We start from the raw sequence: 27,478 nt of genomic DNA on the forward strand, positions 1-27,478 counted from the left end.
ACTTATTGATTTAATTGGACTTTAAAAAAAAACCATGTATTAATTACAATTGCCCTCTGGTGTGACTGTCTAAGGTAATGTTTCTGAACTTCAAACATAACATCAAATAAATTTGCAAATAAAAGAAAAAAATAATTTAAAAAATCTGACTTCTGTAAGTATAACACATAAGCCTATTTCAAAGAATGACAATCTCAAGGGCAATTCAAATGATATCTAAATATTTCTAGGTATGTTTTTTGATGACTCATTGTCAATAATTTATTTCACTCAAACCCTAACCCTGTGATTTAATAAAACAGGTCCAGAGTAGCTACTGGAATAAACACCGACTAGCAGACATAGGTGAGGCATCCTCACAATGCTGCTCAACAGCAATCATGAGGTCTGGCCATCATTATGCAACGTGCAGACCTGTGTGTGTGTGTGTGTGTGTGTGTGTGTGTATATGTGTGTGTGCATGTGTGTGTGTGTCCAATGATTAAGGCAAGGCATGGCTGCTTTGGGGGATTAACACATACCATGCCAGCGGCAGGTTCTGTCTGAATGTTAATTCTCCATTCACAAAGCTGACCGATAATACTTTGGAAGGATTCAAGGTCACAAAGGCAGGGGTTACATAATGCAGTTCTGGTACTTTGGGGTAGATGAGGACAAGATTTACTGACAATTGTTGGTGCGCAGAAACAAAAAAGGCCAAAGTAATCAGCTCTGTCCAAACCCATATAACCCTCATCACTAAAGTCACAAAGCACCCGCAGTGTTGTTCAGGAGTTAAGGTTAACCTCAGTAAAGACTGCAATAGTGCCTGACAAAGTCTTGCACACTGTTGCTGCATGCATCATCATTATGAGGCATGCATGAATCATTATCTATATGAATTTCCTCGGCAGGGGAGATGAGAGAATTGATCAAAGCCAATAAACTGAACTGAACAATAAACAAGACATAAAATGAACTTATGCTCTCCCTGTTACACCCACCAATAACAACATCAAGCCCTGCACTGCTCATTTGCAGGACAAAGCCTGTGGTTGGACGTAGGATGTTTGAGCAGTCAAAATGCAAAAGGCATTTTGGATGACAACATTCTTACCCTGATCATCTCGGCCACGTAGCTCTCGGGGCCAGTGTACTCCGTCGAGTCCTTCACCTTCACCAGGACGATGAAGAACAGGTAGTGCCACATGTTGTGCTCCACTTTGATGTGCTCTTCAAAGGTCACGGTCTTATTGTCAAACTTGTCCCTCTCCAAACCTGGGAAAGAAGGGATACAATGCCGTGCAAGAGACACACACACACACACACACACACACACACACACACACACACACACACAAAAATATTGCTATTATTCAACAGGATGTAACTGTTTTTTGTGAAAGTGAAGAAATACCCTTGGTGTGGCAACAATGACTTCATCCTTCTACTTAGTGATTGTTGTGACCTTAGTAAGGATGACTGAATGACAAAACCAAGAGGAAGTCGGGTCATGAGGGAATGGACAGAGCAAACGTCAGAGGTAGAACTGGCTAAAAATATTCACACATTGCATGTCTTCAGTTCAGTATAAAAGCTTTCAGTATAAAAGCTTCCAGATGTCAATTCATTCACACCTAATAGAGACCTGTGATCCATATATCGGCCCACCATGCATTTCCAATAGAGGAATAACCAACTAGATAGCAATACCTAACACAGACCAGGAATGACCAGAAATGACCAATGACAGATAAGGTGCAATGCCAATAAGTGACACTATGTTCCACTGAGGGAGGAGGTTAATGTCTGAGGGAGTGTACAGTCTAACATGGTCAAGACCCATATGGCAACAGGAAGAAACACTCCTCCTCCACAGCAGCACCTGCCATGACTAACCAGCCATTCTGGGAAGAGGAGGCGTTTCGTTGTTTACACTACCCAGAAAAACAGCCCCCATTTTGCAAGGCGCCCTGATGCGAAGCTGCAACACAGCAGTCGCACGCTCATACAGAAGCAGGTTCAGACCAGACCACTCCTTTGCTTTCTTCATCATCTGCAAACCTTGACATTCTCGCCTACTGCAGGCCTGATACTATACAGCACTGTACCAATAATCAATTATAGCTTTGATTTGGTTGCACTTAAGGCATTTCTGCTTTATTAAATATTATCAAGTGAAGAGTACTATGCGGTGAAGATGGGGCAAAGAGACGGAAAAACATTCGTCAAAGGTCATGAGTCAGATTCACATAATATTGACAGCACATAGTGTGTGCCTTAACCTGTTGAGCAGCCAGAATGGCTCTGATTGATCATTAGTGGAGTAGAAATGGATAGAAAATATGACCAAGGCACCAATCCAAATGGCTTAGAAGGGTTTCACCTTGCAGGACAATATGGAAAGTGCATCGCTGTCTGATCCCTCACCGCAAATAAAACATGTTGTCTTCAGGACTTCCTCCTTCTTCTGCTTCTCACTCCTCAGGTCGGCGAACGTATCGATGATGACACCAAAGATGAGGTTGAGGACAATAATGATGACCATGAAGAAGAAGAGCAGGTCGTAGATCACTCTGGCCGCGAACAAGGGCTCCTGTTGAAGCCGAGGCGAGAATACATGTGAGAAATGGCAGAAGACACATCCGCAGGTGATTGATAACAGTCAAAAAAAACAACAAAACAGATTAAGACGCCTGGGTACAATGTTCTGGGTAACAATCTTATCACACCAGCAACACCTAGGCCCTTTAGTCTGTGTGGCCTTGCCTCGCCATAATATTTATGCACCCTGCCCTCACTGTAGCGGTCACGTTGCTGATCTAATGCACATGTTCTGGCACTGTCCAGGCCTGTCTTCTTTCTGGAGAAGTATCTTCAATGCTTTTTGTGCCACGTTTGGAGTTATGACGGCCCCTGACCCAATGTGTGACCTCTTTGGCCTCCCAGCAGAGGATCCCCATATCTCTTTACCACACAGCGCCCATGTGATCATAGCTTTCACTACACTCCTTCTGATGTAGAACCAACCATGACCTCTATCATTTGCCCATTGTGTCCTAGATGTTGTGTACTTCTTATTGCCTTCATTAAAACATTTTTTAGATAGTTTAGATAGTTTATCGTTTCTCTGTATATGGGTGGGGGAGATGTCCAAATTTTGTGTACTTCCTGGACTATAATTTTGTGAACCAAAAAAAAAACAATAAAGGATTGCTTTGGAGGTTGAATGATAGTGGTTTTTCACACTCTCAATCTAGACTTGTAATCGGGTGTGTTTTCTCCCTTGCTGTGGTGTCCCTGTTGTTTGTACCTCCTTGGATGGCTTCCGCAGGACGTCCCCGACACCTCCTCCACTCCTCAGGCCGTGACTCAGGACTGTGACGATGCACATGAGCAGGGAGTCACACGATCGCTCCTTGTCCTCGATCACAACCGCTGATGGCTGGATGGCAAGGGCAGCTATGGAGTGACACCAACATGTTAACTGTCACATAGTCATTTGCTGTACACAGCGAATGCAAAGCCCCGTCTGCACAGTCGGCCGCATTCCCATTTCTCTCCAACAATGCCGTTAAACCTAAATTTATCACAGCAGAGGCCAGCGAGAACTATCTTAAAACACAACTGCTCTAAAACTAGCAGAATTTAGGTCTATACTACAGAGACACTATACATTTGAACCCATATTTCATCATGAAGAATCTATTATCCATTTATTGGATCAGCCTGCTTCATAGAAGACACTGAGAATTTTCCCAAACCATCCCCACAAAAACAAGTCACCAGACCAGCATAATTAGCCAGCCTGGTAGTGATGGATAAGTACGCCTAGGCGAGGTCAGGCCTCAGACAGTTTGAAGAAGTCAACAAGGTTGGCTGATCACATTAAGGCAGTGCATGGATTCATCTGTGAGTGGAGTGTTTTCCATGGAGGTCAGTAGGTTTGCTAGAACTCGTTGTTTGCGGTGGGAATCCCCCTGCACCCTCGCTGAGTGCACCCATCGACCTGCTTGTGCCTGATGGTAATTAATCCCTGACCTTTGCACCCTGGGCCCCTAGATCAGGTCTTAGCCCTGGTCCCTCTAGACACATGAGGAGTCTAAGCCCCCAGTGTGTCACCCAGATCCCCGCAAGCCCCCGGTTAGCCCAGCCAGGTCTAATTCCCATAACCACCCGGCCGCCCAGATTTGCAGCTCACTGGGACTCTGGGAAGAATCTCCTCCGGCAGAGTCAGAGGTCTATGGGGACAAAAAGACCTTCATGCCCTTGTGCATACGACCATGCAGATACACAGACACAAACACACACACACACAAAACACTTTGGAATCTCTTCACACACATGCATGCACAAACACGTGGATTCAGACTCAAAAGAACCCTTTAACCCTCTCCCTTAACCTCCACCCCACTCACACACACACACATACATCCAGAAACACACACACACACAAAGTCACCTTTCACACTTGTCTACCTACCATCCACCATAGTCTCTGCTGAACAGTTCTCCCCGTTTTCCTTTTGACACACTCCACCAGAGAAGAACTCTCCCATCATACTGGCTCCATGCTCTACCCACGGGGAACACAAGATATGAGAAGGAACTGAATTTGAAAGTAGGACATTGTTTTTATTTTTTATTTCGTTTGGCAAATAAGCTCTTTCTACTACTTGCCATTGCGCAATGATAGAATTGGTAACAGTTACACCTATGTGTGTCTGGTATTTATTTTGTTTTTCACAGTGCACACATAGAATGATGCTACAAGCTAGCTTTGCATCATCTCAAAAGCAAAGGCATGTGCACTAAACTGGACACACAAAGGAGAAACCTGTACCAGTCTTCTCTTGGCACTACAGTGGGTTGAATCAAAGAGCTTATTTTTCCAATAAGATGGTGTATTCCTTAAATAGAGAGAACATCTTCACTTTGACGCCATGTATTTTCACAGCCATCCAGTGCAACTTTGCGCTGCAGAAAAACATACCGCCTTTCAGTCTGGGCTTGGCAGTCAGGGCCAGGGAGTGCGGCTGATTTATGTTCATTCCAGTTAGGGAATGAGAAGAGACCTGTAGTCGAACGTACCTAGTGTTTTGTTGGGTATCCTGTCCACGGCCAGGATGAAGTCGTCCTTGAAGAAGATGTAGCCCACGATGGAGAAGAGGTAGACGAGGATGAGAGCCAGCACGGCTGTCAGAACGATGGAGCGGCCGTTGCGCGTTACGCTCTTTATCACGTTCAGCAGCGTCTCTTCTCGGTACACCAGGTCAAAGAGCTGAGGCACAGGAAAAGAAGAAGAGTTCAGAGTTTATGTGTGTGGTAAACTAGTGTGTGTAAAGGAGAGAAGTGTGTTTGTAGAAGTGAGCATGGTTGGTTTATATGTATAAAGGCCACGGTTAACTTGGACAGAAATGAATTTTGGCAGGTTCGTATGGACAAAAGCAGACGTTTGCAGAAAAAAAACTAAGCACTGCATTAGCTTCGGACTCCACAGTAACTAGTCGAATTCTTCGCAAGGCAGCCATTTGTATTTGGTCTAAAATATCACGTAACTGGTTGTGGAGCCTTGTGAAAGAGCGTCTGGGTTTTCTTTTCCGGATCATTACCTTTGTTTACCTCTCTGTACTAACATCTTGTGGTGAACTCTTTCAAAATGAATCCTTTGGAGGCTCGGCTTGCTGAGCTTGTTAGAGGATATCTGCACCTTTTATAACTGATCAAACGGCTTCTGAATCCTCATATTCCCTCAGCCGCCTTTGTCGCTCTTTCACCACAGCCATTGTTGTTGTTGTTGTTCTGAGTTTTTGTCACCGCTATTTCTAGCTTCCCTATAGTTGCGATTACCTCTTTAGTCTTCATGTGCCTCCACTGGCTTGGAGTGTAAATACACGAACAGTATGAAGCCACAATGAGTATACACAATGTATGCAGCCATTTTTCAACTGCGTTTCTGTTTCAGGCAAGTTCGACTTCGCTGTTAGAATACCGCCACCTTTACTGAGTATGCCTATGTGCTTATGTATATGTGGATTACATTGTGTGTGTGTGTGTGTGTGTGCTCACCAGCAGGCTGTAAAAGAAGACGTGGACAAAGACCCCCAGGCTGCAGATGATCAGGTAGAGGAGGTGATATAGGAACTCTACATCCATGATCATTGCTTTGTAGCCCCGGGTGAAGGTTCCCCGGTTCCCCACGAAGCTCATTAGGAAGATAACCTTATTACACACCTGAAGAACAAGGGACATCATAGAAACATAATGTAGACACCGAAGACATCTCATGATACATGTTCAAAGTGAGAATGAAAGTCTGACACCTTGTATCGTCGTCATATTCAAATGCTCACTGATGAGAACACCTAGAACTTTTACAGTTAGAGTTTAAGCAGATGTGGTTGACAACCAAACACCTACCCGACACCTAACAGCTACGAGTGACACTGAACCTGGGGCTGAGGGCGCAGGGGGCTGCCTTGAAAAACCCTGTAACCAGAGGGTCACATACTCACATTGAAAGCCCCCAGCAGGAGGAGGGTGGGCTCCAGACCTACAGAGAAGATTAGACGCAAGATAGTGGAGGCAATGAGCGCCCGGATGCCGTGGGGCTGAGGCAAGATGATGACAATAGCCAGGGACACCAGCATGGCCGTCCACAGCAGGGCAGACAGATGGGGCTCCAGGGTACCTGAGGAGGAAAGAGAGGAATGAAGAGGAGTAAGGGCGTGTATGAGGGAGAGGTGTGAACCCTTTCATTGAATCAATGCTGATATTGTCCACCTGTCCTCTATGCCTGTGTGCTATCAAACTTCATCATGGTTATACAGCACAAATCATGTCTTTGTGTTCTTTATTGAACAGTATCTAATTTATAAAAACGAGATAAAGCAGGTAAAAGGTCAATTCTTTTTCTAGGAAAATGTTATCTATGAATCTTCACACCTTGGTTACAAATTTTCACACAGCTCCCACAACCCTCTTTGCATATTCAGAAAGAACTGTGGCATGATCACCATAAATGTACAGTTTTACAGTACTCAGCAACTGCATGCTGATCATGTGTGCTCTTGCTTCATTCAGTTACACACATGCCTGGGAACTGCCCAGTACAACCACAGTCTTCCACCGGTGGCCACAGATCAGCTCCACTGGAGCAGTGAGAGATGCAGTGCCATGATAAGAGTAGTTTTTAGGGAGGAGGCAGGATTTGTTATCGACTCGCCATGCTTCTCTAACATTTAGGCCGGCATCGCCCCAATAAGACAACTTTAAACAAAACAGGGTTGCGCCATTTCATGCCATCATGATATAAAGGTAAACCGAAGTCAGTCAAAGGAACAAGCTGACGTGTCCAGCAATTGCCCTAAAATATTCAATCCTCTAATGAGACAAAGCAGGCAGAGCTCTTTGTCTGTGTGTGTGTGTGTGTGTGTGAGTGTGTGTGAGTGTGTGTATGCGCATGTGTGTTTGTTTTTACATAACAGCAAGTGCAACACATTAATCATTGTAGCTCAGTGAGGCATTATCATGAGCTCACCAGGCACCAACTCGATGCCAAGTCCCAACCTGCACGTAGTGGAAGGGCAACATTACTTTGTTAATGTTAATTTAACTCCTGTGTGCGTGAACACCTGTGCATTTGTCAAGTTGGAAATGAGGTCAGTCAGGTTTTCTGTCCTCTGAGGCACCAAGGATGATACTTTGACCGCCTCCCTCTGCTCCCCCACCCCCTCCCCTTCTGAGGCCTTCTCCTCCTCGCCTCTCCGCGCGGAGATCACATGACAGGTACTCGTTACGTAACCCCGGTCGGCTAAAAATACACTTGGCTCCAGCTAAATTCACGAGGCATGGTCCAACAGTGATCCTGGGTTCTGCAGCCTAACGGGGCGCGTGGACTTGGCAGCCAAGCCAGACACGGCACGACATCACACACCTACTGTCTTAAGGCCATTCATCTCTCTTACTAGCTTATTCTGCAGCGATGAGAGAATGAGAGACTGATCTTTCACTCTTCCCTTACACCAAAACAATTTCTCAGTAAATTTTACAGTCTCTTGCTTGGCTGTACAGTGAAAAAGTGAGAATTTCACTCTGTGCACTGACAGGTGGCACACACTGACGCAGCTCTACTGTCTGCTCTTTCTTGCATGGTCACATTCAATCAGGGCCTGTGGGAGGGTGGAGGTCCTGGCACTATGAGTACATGCTGGTCCGGGTTTACAAATACACCTCTCGGGATAGGCTGACTTGGACCAGACCCTGCAGAAGGTGTGCAGCCGGGGCTATTTAAGGTGCTTATTCCTTGGACTTCAGCACATCTGCCCAACACTTGGCAAAGTTCCCAAGTGCAGCCTTTCTTCTAACAAATCACCTCGAGGAAATATCCAAAGTCGGTCATGTGAATGAGTCATGCACCTGCTGCAATACTGTTTAAGGTGATTTTATGGTTAAATTGTGTCTGCGCAGGCTGCCAATGAAGCAATCCTTTTACAGCTATAAAAAAGTTCTCAATGTCAAACTTTCATGGAATACCTGGCATGCCCCAGGTAAAGTTCACTGGAGGACTTCAGTTAATTTCAGGTTTACAAGCAGTTGGCTTGAATATTAACAACAAACACCTGAGCTTGTAAGCATCCAGACCAAAGAAAAATGTGTGTGTGTATGTATCTGTGTGTGTGTGTGTGTGTGTGTGTGTGTGTGTGTGTGTTAAATATTCACCATTGAGCAATAACAGTGGCAGGATTTTTTTTTTTTATTCACATGATAACTGGCTTGATTTTGAAGCCGACATCACTTCCCCCATCTCGCACCGACTGACATGTCCTGGAATGAACTGCTAAGCTCTCGAGAGACCTTTGACACTGGAAACCACATGAAAGTTTCTAGCACTAAGCTAACAACTTCTTTTTTTTCTCCTCTATACAGCTCTGAGGAAGTTCAAACAAAAGGGACTTCGCCGCTTGACCCCAGACAGAACAATTGAAAGTTTATGCGAGTCACAATGTGTGTCTTCTCTCTGCAACTCTGCACTGGAACAATGGAGGCCTTAATGGCTGTGGCTTTTCACATCACCACAAATACTGCCCTCAAGGAGAACTGAGAAAGGAATGAGAGACAGCAAAACAAACAGAAAACTGAAAGTGCATGTAAAAACACGCTCAATTCTGTCACTCATGCCTTTGGTTTGTGCAAAAACTTCCTCACATGCAGGTATTGGCATTTTTATTAACATCCTTTGAATGATGAGATTCATACCTCTGAAACAATCTGTTTGGCCTTGTGACCCAGCATCAGACAGATTTTCTTGACCTTAAGCTGTAAATTTGGGCCACATGATAGAGCCAGATTGACCAGGGGTTAATAGGGCCAAGCTGGATCACAGGATGGGGGGGTGGGGGGGTCAAACATGTGGATCCCACAGAGAGGGTGAGTTACTTCTGTTTTTCATCCAAGCCATTCCTGGTAAAGTGTGGTCAGTTCCTATTGTCTGCACTTAATGTTAGAAAGTTGTTCAGGTACTTGTTCTTTATATTCATTAAACTATATTTTGATATTACATTAAAATCTGAGTTTTCCATGTTGGCTACTTTGTGGCATGTAGTTTAGATATTTATTGCAAAGGGTTCTTGTCAAAAAAATGTATTGTGGAATGCAAATGTCAGCAAAGTTGATCAGAGATCATAGTCTCTAACACATTAATGTTTCTCATCCTAAACACTAACTTGAGAGTCCATGGCTGCTATGCTCTGAGTAGACTTTACTGTAGCCATGTTGGTTGGATGTCAGCGTGTAGCAGTTTTGATGTGGTTAAACTACACTTTCACAATTGCTACAGTTTGACAAACATTATTGAACTGCAGTTTAACTTCAGTGTTAAATACTTAGTAGCTGGGTAAACTTAATTTTCACAGTGGTTTCCCCAGCACTGTTGATGCTTAGCTGCAGACTATTCAGAGCTGTAAAGGATGGAGTGCTAGAGATTACATAAGAGAGAAGTGAAGTAAGAGGCCTCACAAGTATCAGCCTTGTTATCAGGCAGGTGTCACTTTCCACGGTATCCCAAACACCGCAGACAGCGGCATGGTGTTATGTTTCCTGCTAGCAAATCTGGGGTGACCACAGCATACAAGTCTGCACACACACACACACACACACACCCAATTAACAGGAGTGATAAACATGGAGGAGAAGACGACTCAAAGCCGTGACCAGTGTGAGAATGAGTATTGGAATCTGGTAACATATTAAGTCATCATGTCGAGTCGAGCACAAAAAAGGTATCAATAAACAGGTCAGGACCTCATTGAGAGCAAATCCGATTGGGCCTTTTGTGTCCGTATTGAGTTCAAAATCCGAACCGTCGGCTTATATTTCATTCTCAGCACACCTCCACTTGTGGTGAAACTGACTTTGGTTAGACGAGGTGTGAGGCTACACCCAAACCACAGGCACTGGGAGGACAGAATGTTCTCCAAGAGACATCAGCACTCTCACAGTATAACAAAGACCGGCTGAGTGACTCTTTACACAGGGCCGATCTGGTAAAAGTCAAATTCAGACTGCCATCTTATTGTTTGACATGTAGAAAAAACATATTATCTTAGTGTGTGTATGCGTTGTCACACTACACTCACTGAGCACTTAATTAGGAACACCTTACTAATACCGGGTAGGTATCAGCTTTCAGCTCGGTGTCAACCGGCTCCCAAAGTGACATCCGCCTCGAGGTTCGACGCGTTGTGCGTTCTGAGATGCTTTTCTGCTCACCACAGTAGTAAAGAGGTTATCTGAGTTACCGTCGCCTTTCTGTCAGCTTGAACCAGTCTGGCCATTCTCCTCTGACCTCTCTCATCAACAAGGCGTTTCCGTCCGCAGAACTGCCGCTCACTGGATGTTTTTTGTTTTTCGCACCATTCTGTGTAACCTCTAGAGACTGTTGTGCGTGAAAATCCCAGGAGATCAGCAGTTTCAGAAATACTCAAACCAGCCCGTCTGGCAGCAACAACCATGCCACGGTCAAAGACACTGAGATCAAATTTTTTCCCCATTCTGATGCTTGATGTGAACGTTAACTGAAGCTGCTGACCTGTATCTGCATGATCTTATGCATTGCACTGCTGCCACATGACCGTCTGAATGGATAATTGCATGAATAAGCAGGTGTACAGGTGTTCCTAATAAAGTGCTCGGTGAGTGTATAGCTATGGGGTAACATTCCACTTACTCATCTAGTAAACTGCATGAAGTGGATTATTTAAGATCTACTACTGTAGAAAAAAACTACTGTAATCTTTGCAAACATGCTATAGGCCAAGTAATCCTCAATATGAGCAAATAAGCATGAGTTTGTCAAATGACTGTAACAACTTACGGTATGGCAGAGTGGAATCACAAGACCTACGGGAAGGGAAACAGCTTAACAGCATTGACCCAATTTCTTATTCAGCTTTCCAGTACAGGTTTGCGATAATGTATAATATGTACTGTAATGCCTCCCACCCCATTCCTGCCCCTGCTTGAACAGTCTCCGTTTTGTGTCACTCGCTCCCATTTCCTGTTTTGTAATAGTCACACTCACTGCATTAACTTCAGCACACGTACAGAGAGAGAGAGAGAGAGAGAGAGATCACAATCTGCCCCCCTTAAACTTAACACAGTCTGCTGATTCTTCATGTGGGGAGGGGCTGAAGGGAGGAGAAGGAAGCAGGGAGAGTTGAAAAGGTGAAGACGTTAGCCGACTGACCTCCGCGGATACCCTCCAGAGGGTAGAAGAAGGCCACAAGCAGGTTCATGAGCACGGCCAGATTGAAGGAGATGCTGCTCCAGAAGGACATGTTCCTGGAGCACCAGTACAGGATGGGCTGGGCTGGAGGACAGGAGGGTGAAGCAGGGTAACAGAGGTCATTGTACTGTCATCCAGAACAGAGAGAGCAGCGGCACTCAATCATGCGTTCACCTCTACGTCTACTGCGCAATAATACACCAGAAAGCAGTCACAGAACACATCACTTTACGGGGGAAATGACACACACCATGACTGATCATTGTTTTACACCAAAGAGGAGGAAAATGCAGAGGTTTTGTGCTAGAAAATAAATTTGAAAATCATTTTAGTCCAAGCTAAGACAAATACCTCCAAAAAAAAAGTAGGAAATTAGAAAATTGGTAGTCAATGGATGCACACTTTCTTTCATGTTTGATATTGGTTAATTGATATTGGCTTCATATCTTTCATTTCATAGAAAATTAACCCCAGTGGCACAAGTCTTAGCATTTTCCTCCAGAGCAGCAGAATTTTTCTCCGCCATTTTTTTTTTACCAGTTGTGTGTCATTTCAGTCATTTGAGACATGTGACAAATTTGGGGTTAAAACACAAATTAACCGAGGAGAGTAAAAACAGGTGCAGTCTGTGTGGTTTTAAGTACCATAAAAACCACCAAAACTGTAAACAAAGGATTAAACTTAAACCTATATAAGGATGCAAAACCAACTGTCATGCACATTATACAGACACTACATGATTTTATAGATTTAAGAGAATACTAATTGCTAGAAGCACGAGAACATGCATGCATACCCTTGTGCGTGCGCGTGCACACACACACACACACACACACACACACACACCCCCCCTACGCAGACATTGGTCAGGAGATCAGTGTCATCATGGCCAATGCTATTTTTGAGCCAGGCTGTTCATTAGAAAAGAAGAACTGAGGGTGGGGACTTTTAGCAACAGAAGTCACCACATTTGTGACTAGTAGTTAGTACCAACGGAACAACATAGTCTCCGGCTGTGCTGATTCATTCAGATAAGAGAGAGGCAGTGTTGTCACGTGTTAACATAGTACACACAGACCACCTCCTGCGGGCCTGGCCGAGGGACAGGACACAACATGCTCCCATTAAGGAGACAAAGAGAGCAGTCACACTTAACAGCAATGGCTGGGGGAGAGGCAGCTGGGGGGTCAACAGGGACATGCCCTGCTGCAGGGGAAACTAGAATAGGGTTTCAGCCTGCGCCACTAGGGGATATGACATTAGTGCAAAACAAAAGGTTAAAATCAGGAGGACTCATCATGAGATTACTCTGTGTGATTTCACTTCACATGACATTTTAGGATTCTCTCTCTCAACGGCTCATTAGGATTTGTTCCTCTTCCCTCTACATGGCTACCGCTGTGCCACATGGTGCTAATAGACCTGGTTGTCTTATCTTGGCTTCCTCCTCCTGGACACACACCTGTGGCTCAGTGCTGCCCTGGGAGCTCCCCACCTCTGTTACCCTGCCTTGATTTCTCTCCAGCAGGGCTGTGCCATGCCAAAAGTAAAGAATGTGTAGACTACTGGACTGAGAATGACCTCAAACTGGCAGGTAGCTGGAGCAAGCCGGGCTGACCCATTAATCTCATAAAGACTGGGGACAGTGTTTGGGCTGTCCTGGTTGCTCAGTTGGCGAAGGCGCATACGACTTTTGGGACAACCTGGGTTTGAATCCAGCCCAGGACCTTCGTCGCGTGTCATCCCCTTCTCTTTCCCATCTTTCCTGTCTGTCTACACTGTTGACCGTCCAATAAAGCAGAAATGCCAAAATATAAACTTTTAAAAAAAGGACTGGGGACAGACTAACCCTCACCAGGCTCACCAAGTCTAAGAGCAGCTCAGTTGCTCACCCACCTATCTATACTGCTGTTCTTCCGGACCAAACCTAACATTCTCCCTCGCTCCATGACCAAACAGGACTGTAGCCAGACAGGCCATGTAAAGTCATGTGTTCTGCTCAGGGTAGAAAACAAGTCATTCCAATTGTGTTCCATTTCTATGGTAAGGTAATCACTTGGACACAACCTCTCAAACCCCAGTTGATCAATTTGTCACACTAGCAAGGTTCCTTACTGCCACTTCACTTTTGTTTCAAGAAAGAAAAAAATATGGGGAGCTGACTCCCTATGCTCCTTTAAAATATGTGGACAAAGAGAGAACAGTAACGGTGTGTGCATTCCAAAGAAAATAAATATTTTTGTATGGGCTTGCAGCATATGCAAATTGAAAACATCTATCATGCTAATAATACACTAAGCCACACATACACATACCTGACATCGCTCTCATTTCAACCTTATAGAGCATATAATTATAGCACATCTTAGCCTTTAATTATCTTATGCTATAATCTAATTAAAATAAGTTAATAAGTTGCTTATCAAGGTTTACATGCCTTCTCCAGTTCCATCCCTCCAGGGTTCAGAGTTAAGGGAGAACAGTATGTGTGCATGTCCCATACAGGGAGAGTCCTGAGGGGCCTGGAGGGATTCCAGGAGAAGGCGTGTAAAGCAGGCACTAAGATATAGAGAGGTAAGGAGAAGGACGCACAGGGAACTGTGTTTGCGTTACCAGTAGCCTCTTGAGTACCTCGCAGCTTCTTCTGCCAGTTCATCTCATTGAAGAGGTCCTCAGAGCGCAGGAAGAAGTCATTGATCTTGCTGCCTTGCTCATCCCGCTCTGTGGTGTAGTAGACACGCAGCTTGGACTCTTGGGTGAGGAACTCGCAGATGTTGGGCACAGGAAAGACTATCTGCTCCATGGTGCGATCCAGCCGTACAATCTGGACACAACCACAGCAGCAGCCACCCATCACACACCCTCTGTCACTGGGCTGGGCAGATAACCCTAGGCCCTGCACTGACTTCTATAAGGCCCTGTGTTTACAGATTATGTGCAACTAGGGTGCCTCATAAAGCGGCCTCACTAGTTATTTGGCATTGGTATCAAATTTACCTTGCAATATCAATAGCAGGTCTGTTTGCTTTGCAAAGGCGGCTGATAAACTGAATCAATAACTTCTTGTTTTACATTTTTCAGCACTGTAAACAACCAGCATTCTTTCTTCTCTTTGAGCACACACGAGAGAACGTGCAAACATGCCAAGGATGCTTGTCATTCTGGCAAAGTTCACTATGAGACTCAAAAGCAGGCCAAGAAAAACACTGACTATCACATGCCTATGGTCAACACCAATACCAAAAGATATGTTGCAATCCTTTCAAGTTAACATGGAAGTGATAAAAAAGGATCTCAGATAAAAAAAACAACAACAAAAAAAAAACCCAACACAATACAGGAAAGGAAACTGGCAGGGGCAGATCCAAAATGGCAGAGTCCAGTTGGAGCAGGGGCCCCAACAACTGACCTCAATCTGAGCTGTGTGTTTGGCATAGAACTCCAGGGCCTCATCACCTTCCCCGTAGGTCCCTCCTGGCTTCAGCATAGCCTGCAGTTCCTTGTTGTGGCGGGCTAACTGAAATGACAACACCATCAAATCAATGATAAACAAATCAATGAGAGATAATCATCAGCTTCAACAAAGATAATGATTTCTCTCACTGTCAGACAGGTTCACTCGGTGTGTGCAAAACTACCAGATAAACAATTTAACCTTATCGGTATTTTACAGCAAGGTACAGCACATGCCACGAGTTATTTTCTGTCTTTAGATGGAAGATACACAGTTCATTCACCCACAAGGCTGCAGGGCGTGATGGCTTTGGATTGACAGTGGATGTTACATAACTATAATTGTTGTTAACCTAGATCACGGTTTGAAGAGACACCCTGCTATTGAGCAGTGCACAGCCTGAGGGTTGAAAAAGAGGAGATGAGTGCAGCATGGCAGGTCTCTGATATAACGCCTTTAGGAAGCATAGGAAATGGCACATAAGAGTGACATAAGAGTGAGGCCATTGAAAATCTATTGGCCACGTATGCTATGTGGTCATGCATGCCCTACAGCATTTGCTCATGGGTGTGTCTGTCTCCATACCAATGTTACGGATAGCTGGTAGCTTACTTGATGTGCCAAGATGTAGATGTTATGACCAACATTGCGTGGAGAAGCAGAGTGCTCTTCCTCCCCATCCTCACCATCCTCGGGTGCCTCCACCTCTATCTCACCCTGCATGTAAGCCTTCTTGATCACTTCCACCTGCAAGAACGCAGACTGTCAGATAATGTTCTCTTAATGCGGTGCAATGTTTGGGTGCCGCCATACACACCAGCTCTTTAGGCCTCATGTTGTAGAGTATCCTCTCAGCGTTCTCACTGTCGTGGCGACTCTCCATAATGGCGAGGAGAAGCTTGGAGGCATTGTTCTAGGAGAAAATGAGATGATGATGGAGTAAGCATTCATTTAGTTTTGCTACCTGCTTAATCTTTTTCAGGGTGGCAGAATAAACAACTACTTTGATATTCAATATCCCAGACTGCAGGGGGTCAATATATCCATCCTGACCATTAAAGGAAAAATCCTCTTCTACTGTTGCATATCATCAATTTGTGATGTCCAATGTATTCCCAGAGTTATTTTGTGATGAAGTGTTGTAATGTACTCTTTTGGTGAACCCACTTTGCTTCACCTTGTCTCGTCTACCTCTACTTCAGTTAATTATTTCCTATGTTTCCCAGAATGCCTTGTGACAACCCCCAAGGAAGGGGCATCCAATCACAGGTGGGTGTATGGGCATATAAATATAGCTAACTAGCAAACTAGTTTGTGAACATTGTGGCGTGTCTATGATCGCGGCTGCATCCCGAACTCAAAACTCAACTTGTGGCTGCATTGCATGCTGGTCTATTGAGGCTACTGTCGGTGGAGAAATTGGTCTCTCTGCCTCTTCTATAATGGATTTCTCCCTGTAAGGTTGTTGAACGTCAGTGCAAAATGGTGAGTCTAGAAAGAAGCCCTCGCTCTTTGATTCCGAGGGACTGACACCAAAACCGTTGATGTTTTAGATCGTTGTCATTTTGCCAAACAACAAAATGGGCCCAGAAATACAAGTTCTATCGCCAATAGCTGTTTTGTTTCCTTTTTTTTAACAATGTTAAATTATCTTAGGGTGGATTTTTCCTTAAAAGCACAGAATAAAATAAAAATAAAATTTCTATTTATAGAAATAAACAGAAATTGATAATGTTCTCACTTTGAGTTCCAGAACCAGGTCCATCCTCTTCTTGCCAAGGGGGTTGATGTCATTGAGGATGAGAGCGATGATGATGTCAATACCGTTGCATTCATGAGTGGCGATGCAGTTCTGAGGAAGACAAATGAAGGAAATGGAAAGGAAAAGGAAAATCATTTTAACCAGTGTCATAATTATTGTTAAGAGACGCAAGTTAAAATATCTCCTTCTTAGCTGGAATTAAATGAGGACAAATTTGTTTAGTCTGAGAGTTTACTTTCTAGCACTGTTTAAGGGGATTGAAATTAACTCTAAAACTCATTCCAGCACAGCTACTGTACTTAGCCAGTTGCATGTTTAGTCATGCCAGTTTCACACTTGCCACAAAACGACCCCACAGCAGCAGGAACAGAGGGTGCCACCATCATGTGAGGAGACCAAACAATGCTAATCCGCCTTAAAGAACAAACACAGGCACGGTGCCCGGAGGAGGCTGGGGTTACACTGTTGAAGGAGGAGCAGCAACTACACAGCGTGGCCTCAATGTGGGTGCTGAGACTTAACTAGAGCTGGGCTTGTAGAAAAACATGTACAGGCCTAATTACAGTGCTGCCTAACAAGACCACCCCCACAATTACTGAAATGAACTGAGGATAATTTGATACGGTGTCAAAAGAAACAGCATTTAAACATGCAAATGAAAGAAAAGCTTTATACAGGTGAGTGAAGTTCAACACAAATACAAACTTGAGTGGTGCTACTGTATAATCAACTAGAGGAGGATGATGGCACAAAACGAATCAAGAGAAAAACTATGTGAAATACAAGTGTGTGTTAGCTTGCAGGCATTGTTTGGTGTTTGGTGTGTGTGTGTGTGTGTGTGTGTGTGTACATGTGTATCACCTGGTTCTCATGACAGGGGCCTTGGCAGTACTCGGTCAGACTCTCCACAGTCTGGTTGATGAGACCTACATTCTTCTCGTTGATGTAGAGCCCCAGCAGCCCCAGACCTCCTGTGGTGCTGCCGCAGATACAGTCCAGGAACTGCAGCGTCTCACATACCAGATTATAGTTGTTCTTGTTGTTCTGGTTGCGCAGAAAGTTCTGGAGAAGGATGGAGATAAAATGGGAAAAATAAGGGAAAAATATGACTCACTATGTGCATATCCCTCCCTCTCAGGACTCACGTGTTATTCCCATGTCCTTGGATAGTCCAGTGTACCTTTGTCAACATAACAAGTCTCCCTCAAAGCTGCAAACAAAGGAGCCAAGACTTTGAGACTTGACTGTGAGCAGATCTCCCGCAGAGTGAAAACATGGGCATATTTTCAGGTAAAAAAAAAAAAAAACAACCTCTATGAGTCTAAAAATTCAACCAATGCAGCATCAGCACATGTCTCTTGATGTAATAGCTGGTTTGAGTCTTTCTCTCCTCCTGTTTTTAGCTTTGGGAGACAGTTGTCCTTGTTCAAGGTAACAATAACAAATGTGGATTCAGTTTTTGGATGGAATTTTCCTTCCATGTAAGCATTTTAAATAAGACAAATTAACAAGAGTTTCATTTGGCTCAGGGTCTGGACAGACATTTGGTACCAAAACTGCTACTTCTACTTCTACTGGGGGAACACTGCACAAATGTTCCCCCTCAGTCTCTCTTCTTCTTTCTCCTGAGGGAGAAGGTAAATGCAACTTGGACACTTGACCAGATGAGAACTAAATATATCACATCCTCACTTGTGTTGGCTTATGCTACTCTTGTCTTCTTTTTAAGCCTTCCAGCCTATACAGTAGCCAGCTACTGAAGTGATAGGCCATGTCTTTAGCAATGTATATAAACATCTCAATGAACTGATTATCTGAGCTGCATGGCTAGCAGTAAATCAATATGACCAACCCACGCCGGGCCAGGATGGGTGAGCCAGAGTGATTCAGCAGCCAGTCAGCTATCTTTTAATGAGGCCCTGCCCCGGCTGTGTGTACAAACAAAGTCAATGTAAGAGGGAAGTCTACTGTCTGGGCTGCTGGAGTTGGTCATTGCCAAACACCATCACACCCCTCATAATGAAACCAGACCAAGACATACCAGATATGGAAACAGCTGCATCAGGATGTTTCGCGTGTTGCCTATTTTCGACATGGTTTCATTTCTGTATAACAGAGTCGGGTGATGGAAATTCACAGCGCAGGTCAGGAAATGTTAGCGTGCCATGGGCAAGGGGAGGGGAGATTTTAGGCAAGCCAAAAGCCCTAGATTACAGCGACAATAAACATTTCAGTTTCTCCTTCTCTGGAGCGCCCCCTGGTGTTATGGCTGACCTGAAGCTCCCTGTTGTGGTTCTCACAGAGCAGCTGCATGAGGCGCAGGATGGGCTGCATGATGGTGATGATGACGCTCATCTCGCCTTCCTCCTGGCCCTTGTCGGCGGTGGGGACGGTGGCCCCCTCGGCCGCCGCCTGGTGCTCCTCGGCCTCGGCCTCGCGGCGGTACGTTGTGAAGGCCTTCTTGGTGACGGCGGAGGCCTCCACTAGCTGCTCCTTCACCTCCTCGGTCACCACCGCCACCACTGGCACGTCTTTCACTGGCCACCGAAATGGGAGAGTATATCAAACGCGTACCAGAGGAGATAATACACCGTTTTACATAGTGACACTGCAAAAAATGTCATTTATTCTTGTGTTGAGCCGTAAAATCATATTTTTTCATGCAAAGCGTCTTGTTTCAGGAATTTGCTGGAATTTTCCTAAAGCAGCATTATCTTGATTCCAGTGGAAAGATCTGCCTTATTTCAAGAAACTGTCATCTGATTCAAGAAAATTCTCACAACTGCAAGAAACTGCATTGGAAACAGGTGAAATGATCTCACCCCATTTTTTTCACTTGTGTTAAGCAAAAAAGGATTTTACAACTCAACACTACATTAAATAATTTGTTAAGAATTTTCTGCATTTTTTCTGCAATGTTTTCTGCAATGTTCAAACTCACAGTTACAGAAAAGGCAGAAATGTAAGATGTGGCCGTTTCAGTTTTCACATAAAGGGCATTTAGACACTGGGTAGGGACTACGACTTTCATAAGGGCCACATGCCATGTACACATTAGGTGACAGATGTTTACATTTATTGGTGTCATGAGTGAATTCCCTGAACATACGACCCAGCACTTGCTTTTGCAGCCTCTGACCCAAACCCCCTGGCCCCTAACCTTTCTTGCGTGCCGGTGTGTCTTTGTCAGGTGGCTCCTCATCCTTCTTCTTGCTGCCCAGGTCACTGGTATTGACCGTCACAGTGGCTTTGATCTCCTGCTGGGCCAGTTTCATGCGCTCATAAAACACCTTGAAGAATTTCTCTGACTTGTTGTCGCCCGTCAAACGGTGGAAGAATGACCGCTGGAGATAAGAAAAACAAAAATACAATGTAAGGTGTTCTTTTTTCCTCTCATCTATATTCCAGTGTGTTTTATGCTTCTGTGCATTTTAATGAACAGTTACTTGTTGGCAGCATCAGACACAGAAGCTTGCACAACTAGCTGCCTTCTCACCATTTACTGTGAAGTGGAACATATAATATGCATCAACATGTTACCAGCAACGTTACTTTCAAAACTCACATCGGGCATGGAACAAGGCTTTTCCCAAACTACTCAAAAGACACTTGTTAGTTATTTTGTGTGCAGAGCTGTACTGTTCTTGTGGCCATTTCTTATTATTGCCTGTCGCTCCAAGCAGTGTTGAGAGCCAGAGGTTCTGTTTGAAGCGGAGTTACATAAGCCTCGTCTCTCAATGCCAGGAAAACAAGCTGAAGGGCCTCGCTGTGCTCACCTGATTTTACACCATCTGCTCTCTGCCCCCCCCCCCGGGCACAACGCGGCTCTGGCACCCTGAGGACTACATGGCGCTCAGCATTTACACACAGACAAGCAGGAGCAAAGACAAAGACACAAGGTTTGGGATCTGCATGCACCCACACATGCACCTACACACACTCCCACACAGACAACACATGCATGCACATACAAACACACCTAGCCACCTACGCGCCCAGCCACACAACCAGCTACAGACACACATGCACATGCACACATATAGGGCTGGATATCATTTTGGTTCCAGTACCAGTGCCAAAGCAATACTTTTTCAGGACTTTTCATGAGGCAACCAAGTAAGTAATGTGAGTAAGCACAGCATACAGGGGCTTTTATTTTGAAGTTCAGCTTCCATGTGGCAGATATGTTTACACGAGGGAATGATTTTAGCTAGTACACACACTTTATTGTTTTTACATCGTCATGAATACATTGCGGGGGGAGAGCGACAAGACCCACACGCACCATCCTGGTAATTTAAAGTAACTCTATAAGCAGTCGTTTTCGCCGAGAGACGCATTTTGTAATTAGCCAGTGTGTAGATGTCAGACCCAATGGGAGGTGTAGCTTGCGTAGCATTCCATGGGGCTGAAGAAGCTATAATATAGGCCATGTCTACTTAAATCGGTGCAAGCTCTGTTTTAGCTAGCATTAGCTTGATTGCTAAAAACAGACACACACACACACTCACACGGGTGTGCATACATGGAAGCATTCACACATGCAGGCAAACAGACACAAACACACACACACACACACACACACACACACACACACACACACACACACACAAACAAACAGTTGTGCAAACATGAAAGCATTCACATGACAGAGCTTTGTCTCACTTTCTCTGTAATAAAAACAAATTTAGGTCATGGCAGGAAATTGTAGATTTCTACTTTTATGAACTTTGCAACTATGCAACAAAAGTGTTTGCTTTGCTTCCTCAAGAGTAGGGTAACAAACTATTTAGATTCCAGGGGTTTGGCTCCTGTGAAGTGGAGGAGAGGCCTGGAGCTGGACAACACAAAGGGCAATGTTGTTTTAAAGCTTTGGGATTTGCATGCATGGAGCTGTTGGTTTTTTTTGCAACAGGCTGGTATATCCTGTGCCATTTTTCCTCTTGACAATCCCTCCTTACATAAGACCTGTAATCAGCTGAGTGGTTACAGTGAGGGCACACTGCGCCTCAGCTCAAACACTGTTACATCAGCCCATAGAGGGCGGGTGGTGGGGGGAGAGGGAGGGAGGGAGGGAGGGAGAGGAGAGAGAGGGAGAAGAGGAGGAAAATCCTGCCCTACTTTTCAGTGCCAGGACAGCACGAAGTGAGTGTGTGGTGTGAGAGGGAGGGGGGGGGGGGGGAGGGGGGGGGGGAGAGGGCAGAAAGTGGGAGGAGGGGTAGGGGGGGATTCGAGTTATTGCATACATAGATTTCTGGGGCAGTTTTGAAAGCCTGTTACATAACTCTCTTTCCAGGTTCAGCTCAACTCTGTCAGGTTTCTGAGAGAGGGGAGGGACATGCAAACAGTAACACAATCTATACAAGTACAGCGCACAACACTAAGAAGACATAGAAACTCTATCACTAGAAACTAGCACTGAGAACCTCTGCAGGGTCACCTAAGTAAATATAAGTTGTTTTCCTTCTCTCTTTTATGCAACACTGTCTGCTCGCTTGTTTTTCAAACTGCATTTTGAGCTGTTAACATAATGTTGTTGACGAGATGGCGTCATTCATTGATAGTGATGTGATTAAGAGTCAGCAGCAGGCTTATGCAAGCAGGCCAACTTCCCCAGACAGAGACAGCAGCTCCGGGATAGCGGCTTTATAACATTACTATGTTCAAATGATGGGGCCTCATGACCATGGTCATAAAAAAACAATTTCATCTCCAGTCCGAAGGGAATCATTTTGTCAACACCTGACTGCCATATGACAATGTGCAGCAAAACAACAAGAAGCCCAGTGGGCAAAGGGAACAGCTTGCAACAACTCCTGCCCTGTGCTCTGTCTGCATAGGATCAGGTGGAGATGACAAAACACTGAAGAAATCACATTTTGGCTTACTAATGAAACAAAGTCAAAGTGCACACGTACTTTCACATGTTTGGGCTCCAGACCAGAGGCAAGCAAATTCTTCGATGCTTGGTCAACGGTCAAGTGAGCGCACAGGGCCGGTCACGTGTCCCATGCTGCACTCTAGCAGTACACCGCTGCATTGGAGGGTTTGTGTTTGTTTTGAACATATTTCCTAGTAAAGCTGATAAAAGATCACATAAAGCGATAGGATAGAAAGCTAAGATGTACTATCTGACATAAGGACACGGGTCCAGATAACAACTGTGACAACTACCGCTTTCAGTAATGAGTAGCAAACACCTGTTACAACAGCCCCCACACTACCCCTCCCAGAATGAATCAACTGCCGATTCATTCTTTCAAAGAAAATGGCCAGCCAGCCAGTTAGCATCAGCTTGTCCCTCTGAGGCAGCTTAGCCCTCTACATGTCCCACTGCAGAGCCATTAAGCCTCCTGGGAGCTCTGCTGGGGCGGTCAGTCATGTACTGTACATTACAGCAGCTTAGGCCCACTCCTGTCTCCCACTCCACAGAGTCAACATGGTGGGACAGAGGGGCCTCCTTCCAGGTTAGTCTGCGTTCCTGCTTTTCTCTCCTTTCCCCGTCAGCTGCCACCCCGGCTCTTGGCATCAACAAGGGCCAGTTATGTAAGATCTATTTATACCGCCAGCTCCCTCTTTCTCTTCAGCCCTCTCCCGCCTTTCCCTCCTGACACCTCGGTGAGTGACAAAGCCATCTCTGTGCTTATTGGAGGGCTTCTGTGGCGTACTGTGCCACCACCCAGTTGGTAACCACGGAGATCTGCTCTTTCAAGCTACGACAGACAGGCAGATAGGAGCTCCAAGTGGAAGTGAAATACACGTGAGCTTGTGTTCTGGAGAATCTGCAGACGACAAGCAATGTCTTGGACTGTCTTCAACTGACTTTAAAAACAACAACAACAACAAAAATATGCATATATTGATCTGGCTGAAAAACTGCACTGGCTAGACCGAGATGAAAAATAAGTCAACTTCCAGAGGGACTGTGGACTGATAGCTTAGGTGTGATTACAGATTCCCCCTGTCCCCATCTTTGCTGTTAGAAAGAGAATGGGTATGTTGACGCTGATGGCTGGAATCTTATTTTGCAGCGCAGGCTTTTAAAAGCTTTCCAAGAGGTAGCTAAAGAGTGAACATGACACTAGCGGTGGTGGGGGGTAAATCATATAGTACTTGGAAGTGGGTGTTGGCAACAGCGTGCTGCAGCATGCCTATTGAGTAAGAGCGGTGGCACCTGTTTGCCTCTGTGACAGTTTAGGGTCTGAGGTCACGGGGAGAGTGTTGGCTGGATACATGGAGGGTTGGGAGGAGTGGAGCTGCTGCCGAGACAGCCTCAGCTCTTACATAACACACACAAACACACTCTCTCTAGGGGCTGTTTTTAGAATAAGCTCGCTAGCCTCCATGGATAGTCTGGTGGAGTGTGTGTGTGCATGTGTGTAGAGACTGTATAGATGAGTATGCATGACTGTTTTTTTATTTTAAGATATTTATGCTACATGTCTGCTTATGCGACAGCAGTGGTGCCACTAGTTGCTGTTTCTCCATCAGTTATGCTAAACAACAATCCAGGGTGTGTTTGTGTGTGTGTGTGTGTGTGTTTGTCACGCAACAAATATGTTATCTGGTCCATGAAGATCCACACAGACTTAGGCTATTTCTGTCAAGTTATGTGGGTCAGTAGCTAATGTTTGACAGAGTTGCGTGCCGTTGCATAGGTAGTGACAGGTGCACAGTGTGACCAAGGTCCCTGCTAAATGACAGGCATGGCCATTCATTCCAGGATTCTTCCTCTTCTAAGTCCAAATCTGCAATGTCATTATGTTAGCCCCTGTTGAAACACTGTCACCACACTACTGGCATTGTTTATGTTTTTTGTTTTTTATAATTTGAAGTGAAACATGATTCTCAAATTGACGGACAGTATGTGACGCAGCTAATAAACACATTTTGAGGCTATGGAGGGTTGGTTTACACCGGTAATAGTTGTAGTCTTTCAAGTAAAACAGACCTGTATCTTGAGTTATGTAATGTTATGAGAGTTGCAAAATACGTCAAACTTTTCAAGAGTCTATGTGAATATTGCTAAAATTTATATGGCTAAATCGATTCAGGACTGAGTGTCCAGAGGAACCAAAAAATCCAAGAGACAAATTTCATTATTTGATGTTGAGACATAACCAGGATAGATAGACTGTGGCAACAGTTTCCGCCCTTATATCCTACATTATGTCTTTTGAATAATCCCATATATGTTTTGCCATGAAATAAGCATGGCCTTGTAATGCCTAAAATAGGCTTGACACTGATGTGGTTTGTTTCATTTGGTAACATGACTGACAACAGGACACAGGCATTTTTGGGCTAAAAAGCAAATATGGAGAATGCATCGGAAACATTTCGTTTTCATACTTTACTCTGATGATTGTGTCAGTGATGCACCTCACCAGTACACAATCAAACCTTTAGATAACTCTACAGTATTGGCACTGCTGAGAGAAGGGGAGAACCATGGACATTATGTGTGCAGGGTGGTGAGGAAGCAGAAAACCCCTTTTCTCTCAACACACACAACAGACAGCGGAGATCATCTGTCCGCCGGCTATGCTTCAGCCTTTATCCATACCACCCATCAAACAGGTTACCACATACAAACACCTGGGGGTTTGGGTTGACTCTACCATGCCCTGGAGCAATAATGTGGAATATATCAGAGGAGAATTCACTTTCTGTGTAGTTTAAGGTCTTTTGGGCCAAGTAAGCAAATACTGACTCTATTTTTCTCTACCATCCAGAGCATCATGCTGCATGGGTGTACTGTGTGGTTTAAAGGTGCAATAAGTTAGATTTTTACTGCACCATAGCACAAAATGACCCCATCAACCCCACCATTTTGGAACAACTCAGTTTTAATATCTGTATTTAGTCTATATATTATATTTATGTTCTTTAACTGTATGACTGTCACCGTTTTGGACACTAAGTTCTATGAAAATGGACAATAAAGTGCAATTTTGTTAGATAAATGTGTGAGCAAACCTGAGCTGTAGTCTGCTGTGACAGCTATGAAATTAAGTTCTCCAGCTAGGAAGAGTATTCTGGCGTGACTGCGGTGCGCAGCAGTCTCTGCCCACTACTGGGGCTGTAGTGGCCAACAGCGTGGGCATGAGCTTCCAACACAGACAGGCCTGAAAGCCTTCTAGACAGTACAGGCAGCAACATCTCTAATTGAAGATCCTCACCTCGCTCTGACCTGGCTGGCTGGCTGGCTGGCCTGAAGCAAACTCAGGTAGACCGGGCATAATAATGATCAGGAATCAAAAGGCTTGCCTGTTTTCCTTGTGCTATTCCTAAATAGTTCGCGAATGGAGAAATGTTGTTTGTGGCTGCAAAGGGCGTGACTGACAACCCAACGAATGCAATTATGTGGATTAAAAAAAGGATAAACAAGAAATGGCCCGATTCCGTAAGTCGGTTCGCAAATCTTTCCTGTTCTTCGCCTGATGTTGCAGTATGCGGCGCCATGGGAAAGTCCCTAGTTAGTATGGCTAGCAGATAAACATCCCTGGGGAGGGAAGCAGCGGTGGCCTATTCAGTGTTACCCTTACGCATCATATAGGGAACCGGCCTGAATAAGGCTGGTAGGACTGCGAGCTGACCCATTTCTTTTTGTATTCACTATCACACTTAGCCTTTCCCTCAGGGCTGCCACATCCAGCTCATCCTGCCCAGCTAGCACAGAGCTCTGGGCCCTGGATGGATTCATTCTGAAGCCACCTAAATCCCTCGGTCTCCCTCCCTTACTTACTCTTTCCCAGAAAATTTGTTGGCTAGGCTACGACCCTGGATTACCTCGAAAACAAACAAACAAAGTGCTTGGAGAAATCTGCGGGCATGTTTTTGTCCTGCTTTTCATTTGGATAACAAGAACCCTTCTGTCCTAAAAGGGGGGCAGGCAGCCCATCGTTATGTAAGACAGGGAAATGTGATGCATCTGCTGATATGTTGTAAATTCACTCTGGACCATACATGATCCTTCAACAAAGCTCACTTGTCCCTGTACCATGCCAGAGGAGGAGAAAAACACCTAAGTGAAATTCTGAAACAAGCAGCTCCTTTATAATTGTGCCTCCTCCTTGTTTAAGCGAATAATAAAGTGCCCTGCCCATCAGGTTCACTAGCAGGCAGCTTACCTTTGATGTTTTCTCTACCGGCATAATCTACCTTAAAATCCAAAACAGGAATACTGCATTGTTAGGAGTCAGAGGTAGAACTTCGGTCACTTACTGTAAATCCTCTCATTAAATTACTTAGTGCTACAAAGAAAGTCAGGTAGGCAAATGGCTTCAGTGTTATTTTCCAATATAGCACAATCACTGTGACTAATAGCAGTAATTCCAAAGCTGAATACTCTGTCGCACTCCACTGTGAGAGAAACAAAAAAGGACCCTTGCCTGGGCTTGGCAACCCAAAAAACACAGATGACTTTGCAAATATTAACAACTGCCTGGGGTGAGCAAAAACAAAAAACAAACAAAAAAGGCCCACACCCAGTAGA

The 27,478-nt window shown here is 44.7% G+C and overlaps 1 protein-coding gene across 1 annotated transcript in view; it reads right to left on the reverse strand.

Annotated features, from left to right (window-relative positions):
• The window catches only part of itpr1b (inositol 1,4,5-trisphosphate receptor, type 1b), an 87,110-nt gene that overhangs the window by 8,849 nt on the left and 50,783 nt on the right, over positions 1-27,478 (reverse strand). The window contains exons 40-55 of the mRNA XM_078283845.1: positions 20,141-20,324; positions 19,255-19,517; positions 17,842-18,042; positions 16,960-17,070; positions 16,036-16,131; positions 15,831-15,965; positions 15,174-15,281; positions 14,396-14,588; positions 11,726-11,848; positions 6,495-6,670; positions 6,049-6,213; positions 5,071-5,260; positions 4,463-4,555; positions 3,293-3,441; positions 2,410-2,575; positions 1,097-1,257 (exon numbers count right to left, since the gene is read on the reverse strand). Of these exons, the coding sequence (XP_078139971.1) occupies positions 1,097-1,257; positions 2,410-2,575; positions 3,293-3,441; positions 4,463-4,555; positions 5,071-5,260; positions 6,049-6,213; positions 6,495-6,670; positions 11,726-11,848; positions 14,396-14,588; positions 15,174-15,281; positions 15,831-15,965; positions 16,036-16,131; positions 16,960-17,070; positions 17,842-18,042; positions 19,255-19,517; positions 20,141-20,324 (2,514 nt within the window). The remainder of the gene's footprint in view (positions 1-1,096; positions 1,258-2,409; positions 2,576-3,292; positions 3,442-4,462; positions 4,556-5,070; positions 5,261-6,048; positions 6,214-6,494; positions 6,671-11,725; positions 11,849-14,395; positions 14,589-15,173; positions 15,282-15,830; positions 15,966-16,035; positions 16,132-16,959; positions 17,071-17,841; positions 18,043-19,254; positions 19,518-20,140; positions 20,325-27,478) is intronic.

This window comes from Centroberyx gerrardi, chromosome 5, assembly GCF_048128805.1.
Source record: "Centroberyx gerrardi isolate f3 chromosome 5, fCenGer3.hap1.cur.20231027, whole genome shotgun sequence".
NCBI lineage: Eukaryota > Metazoa > Chordata > Actinopteri > Beryciformes > Berycidae > Centroberyx > Centroberyx gerrardi.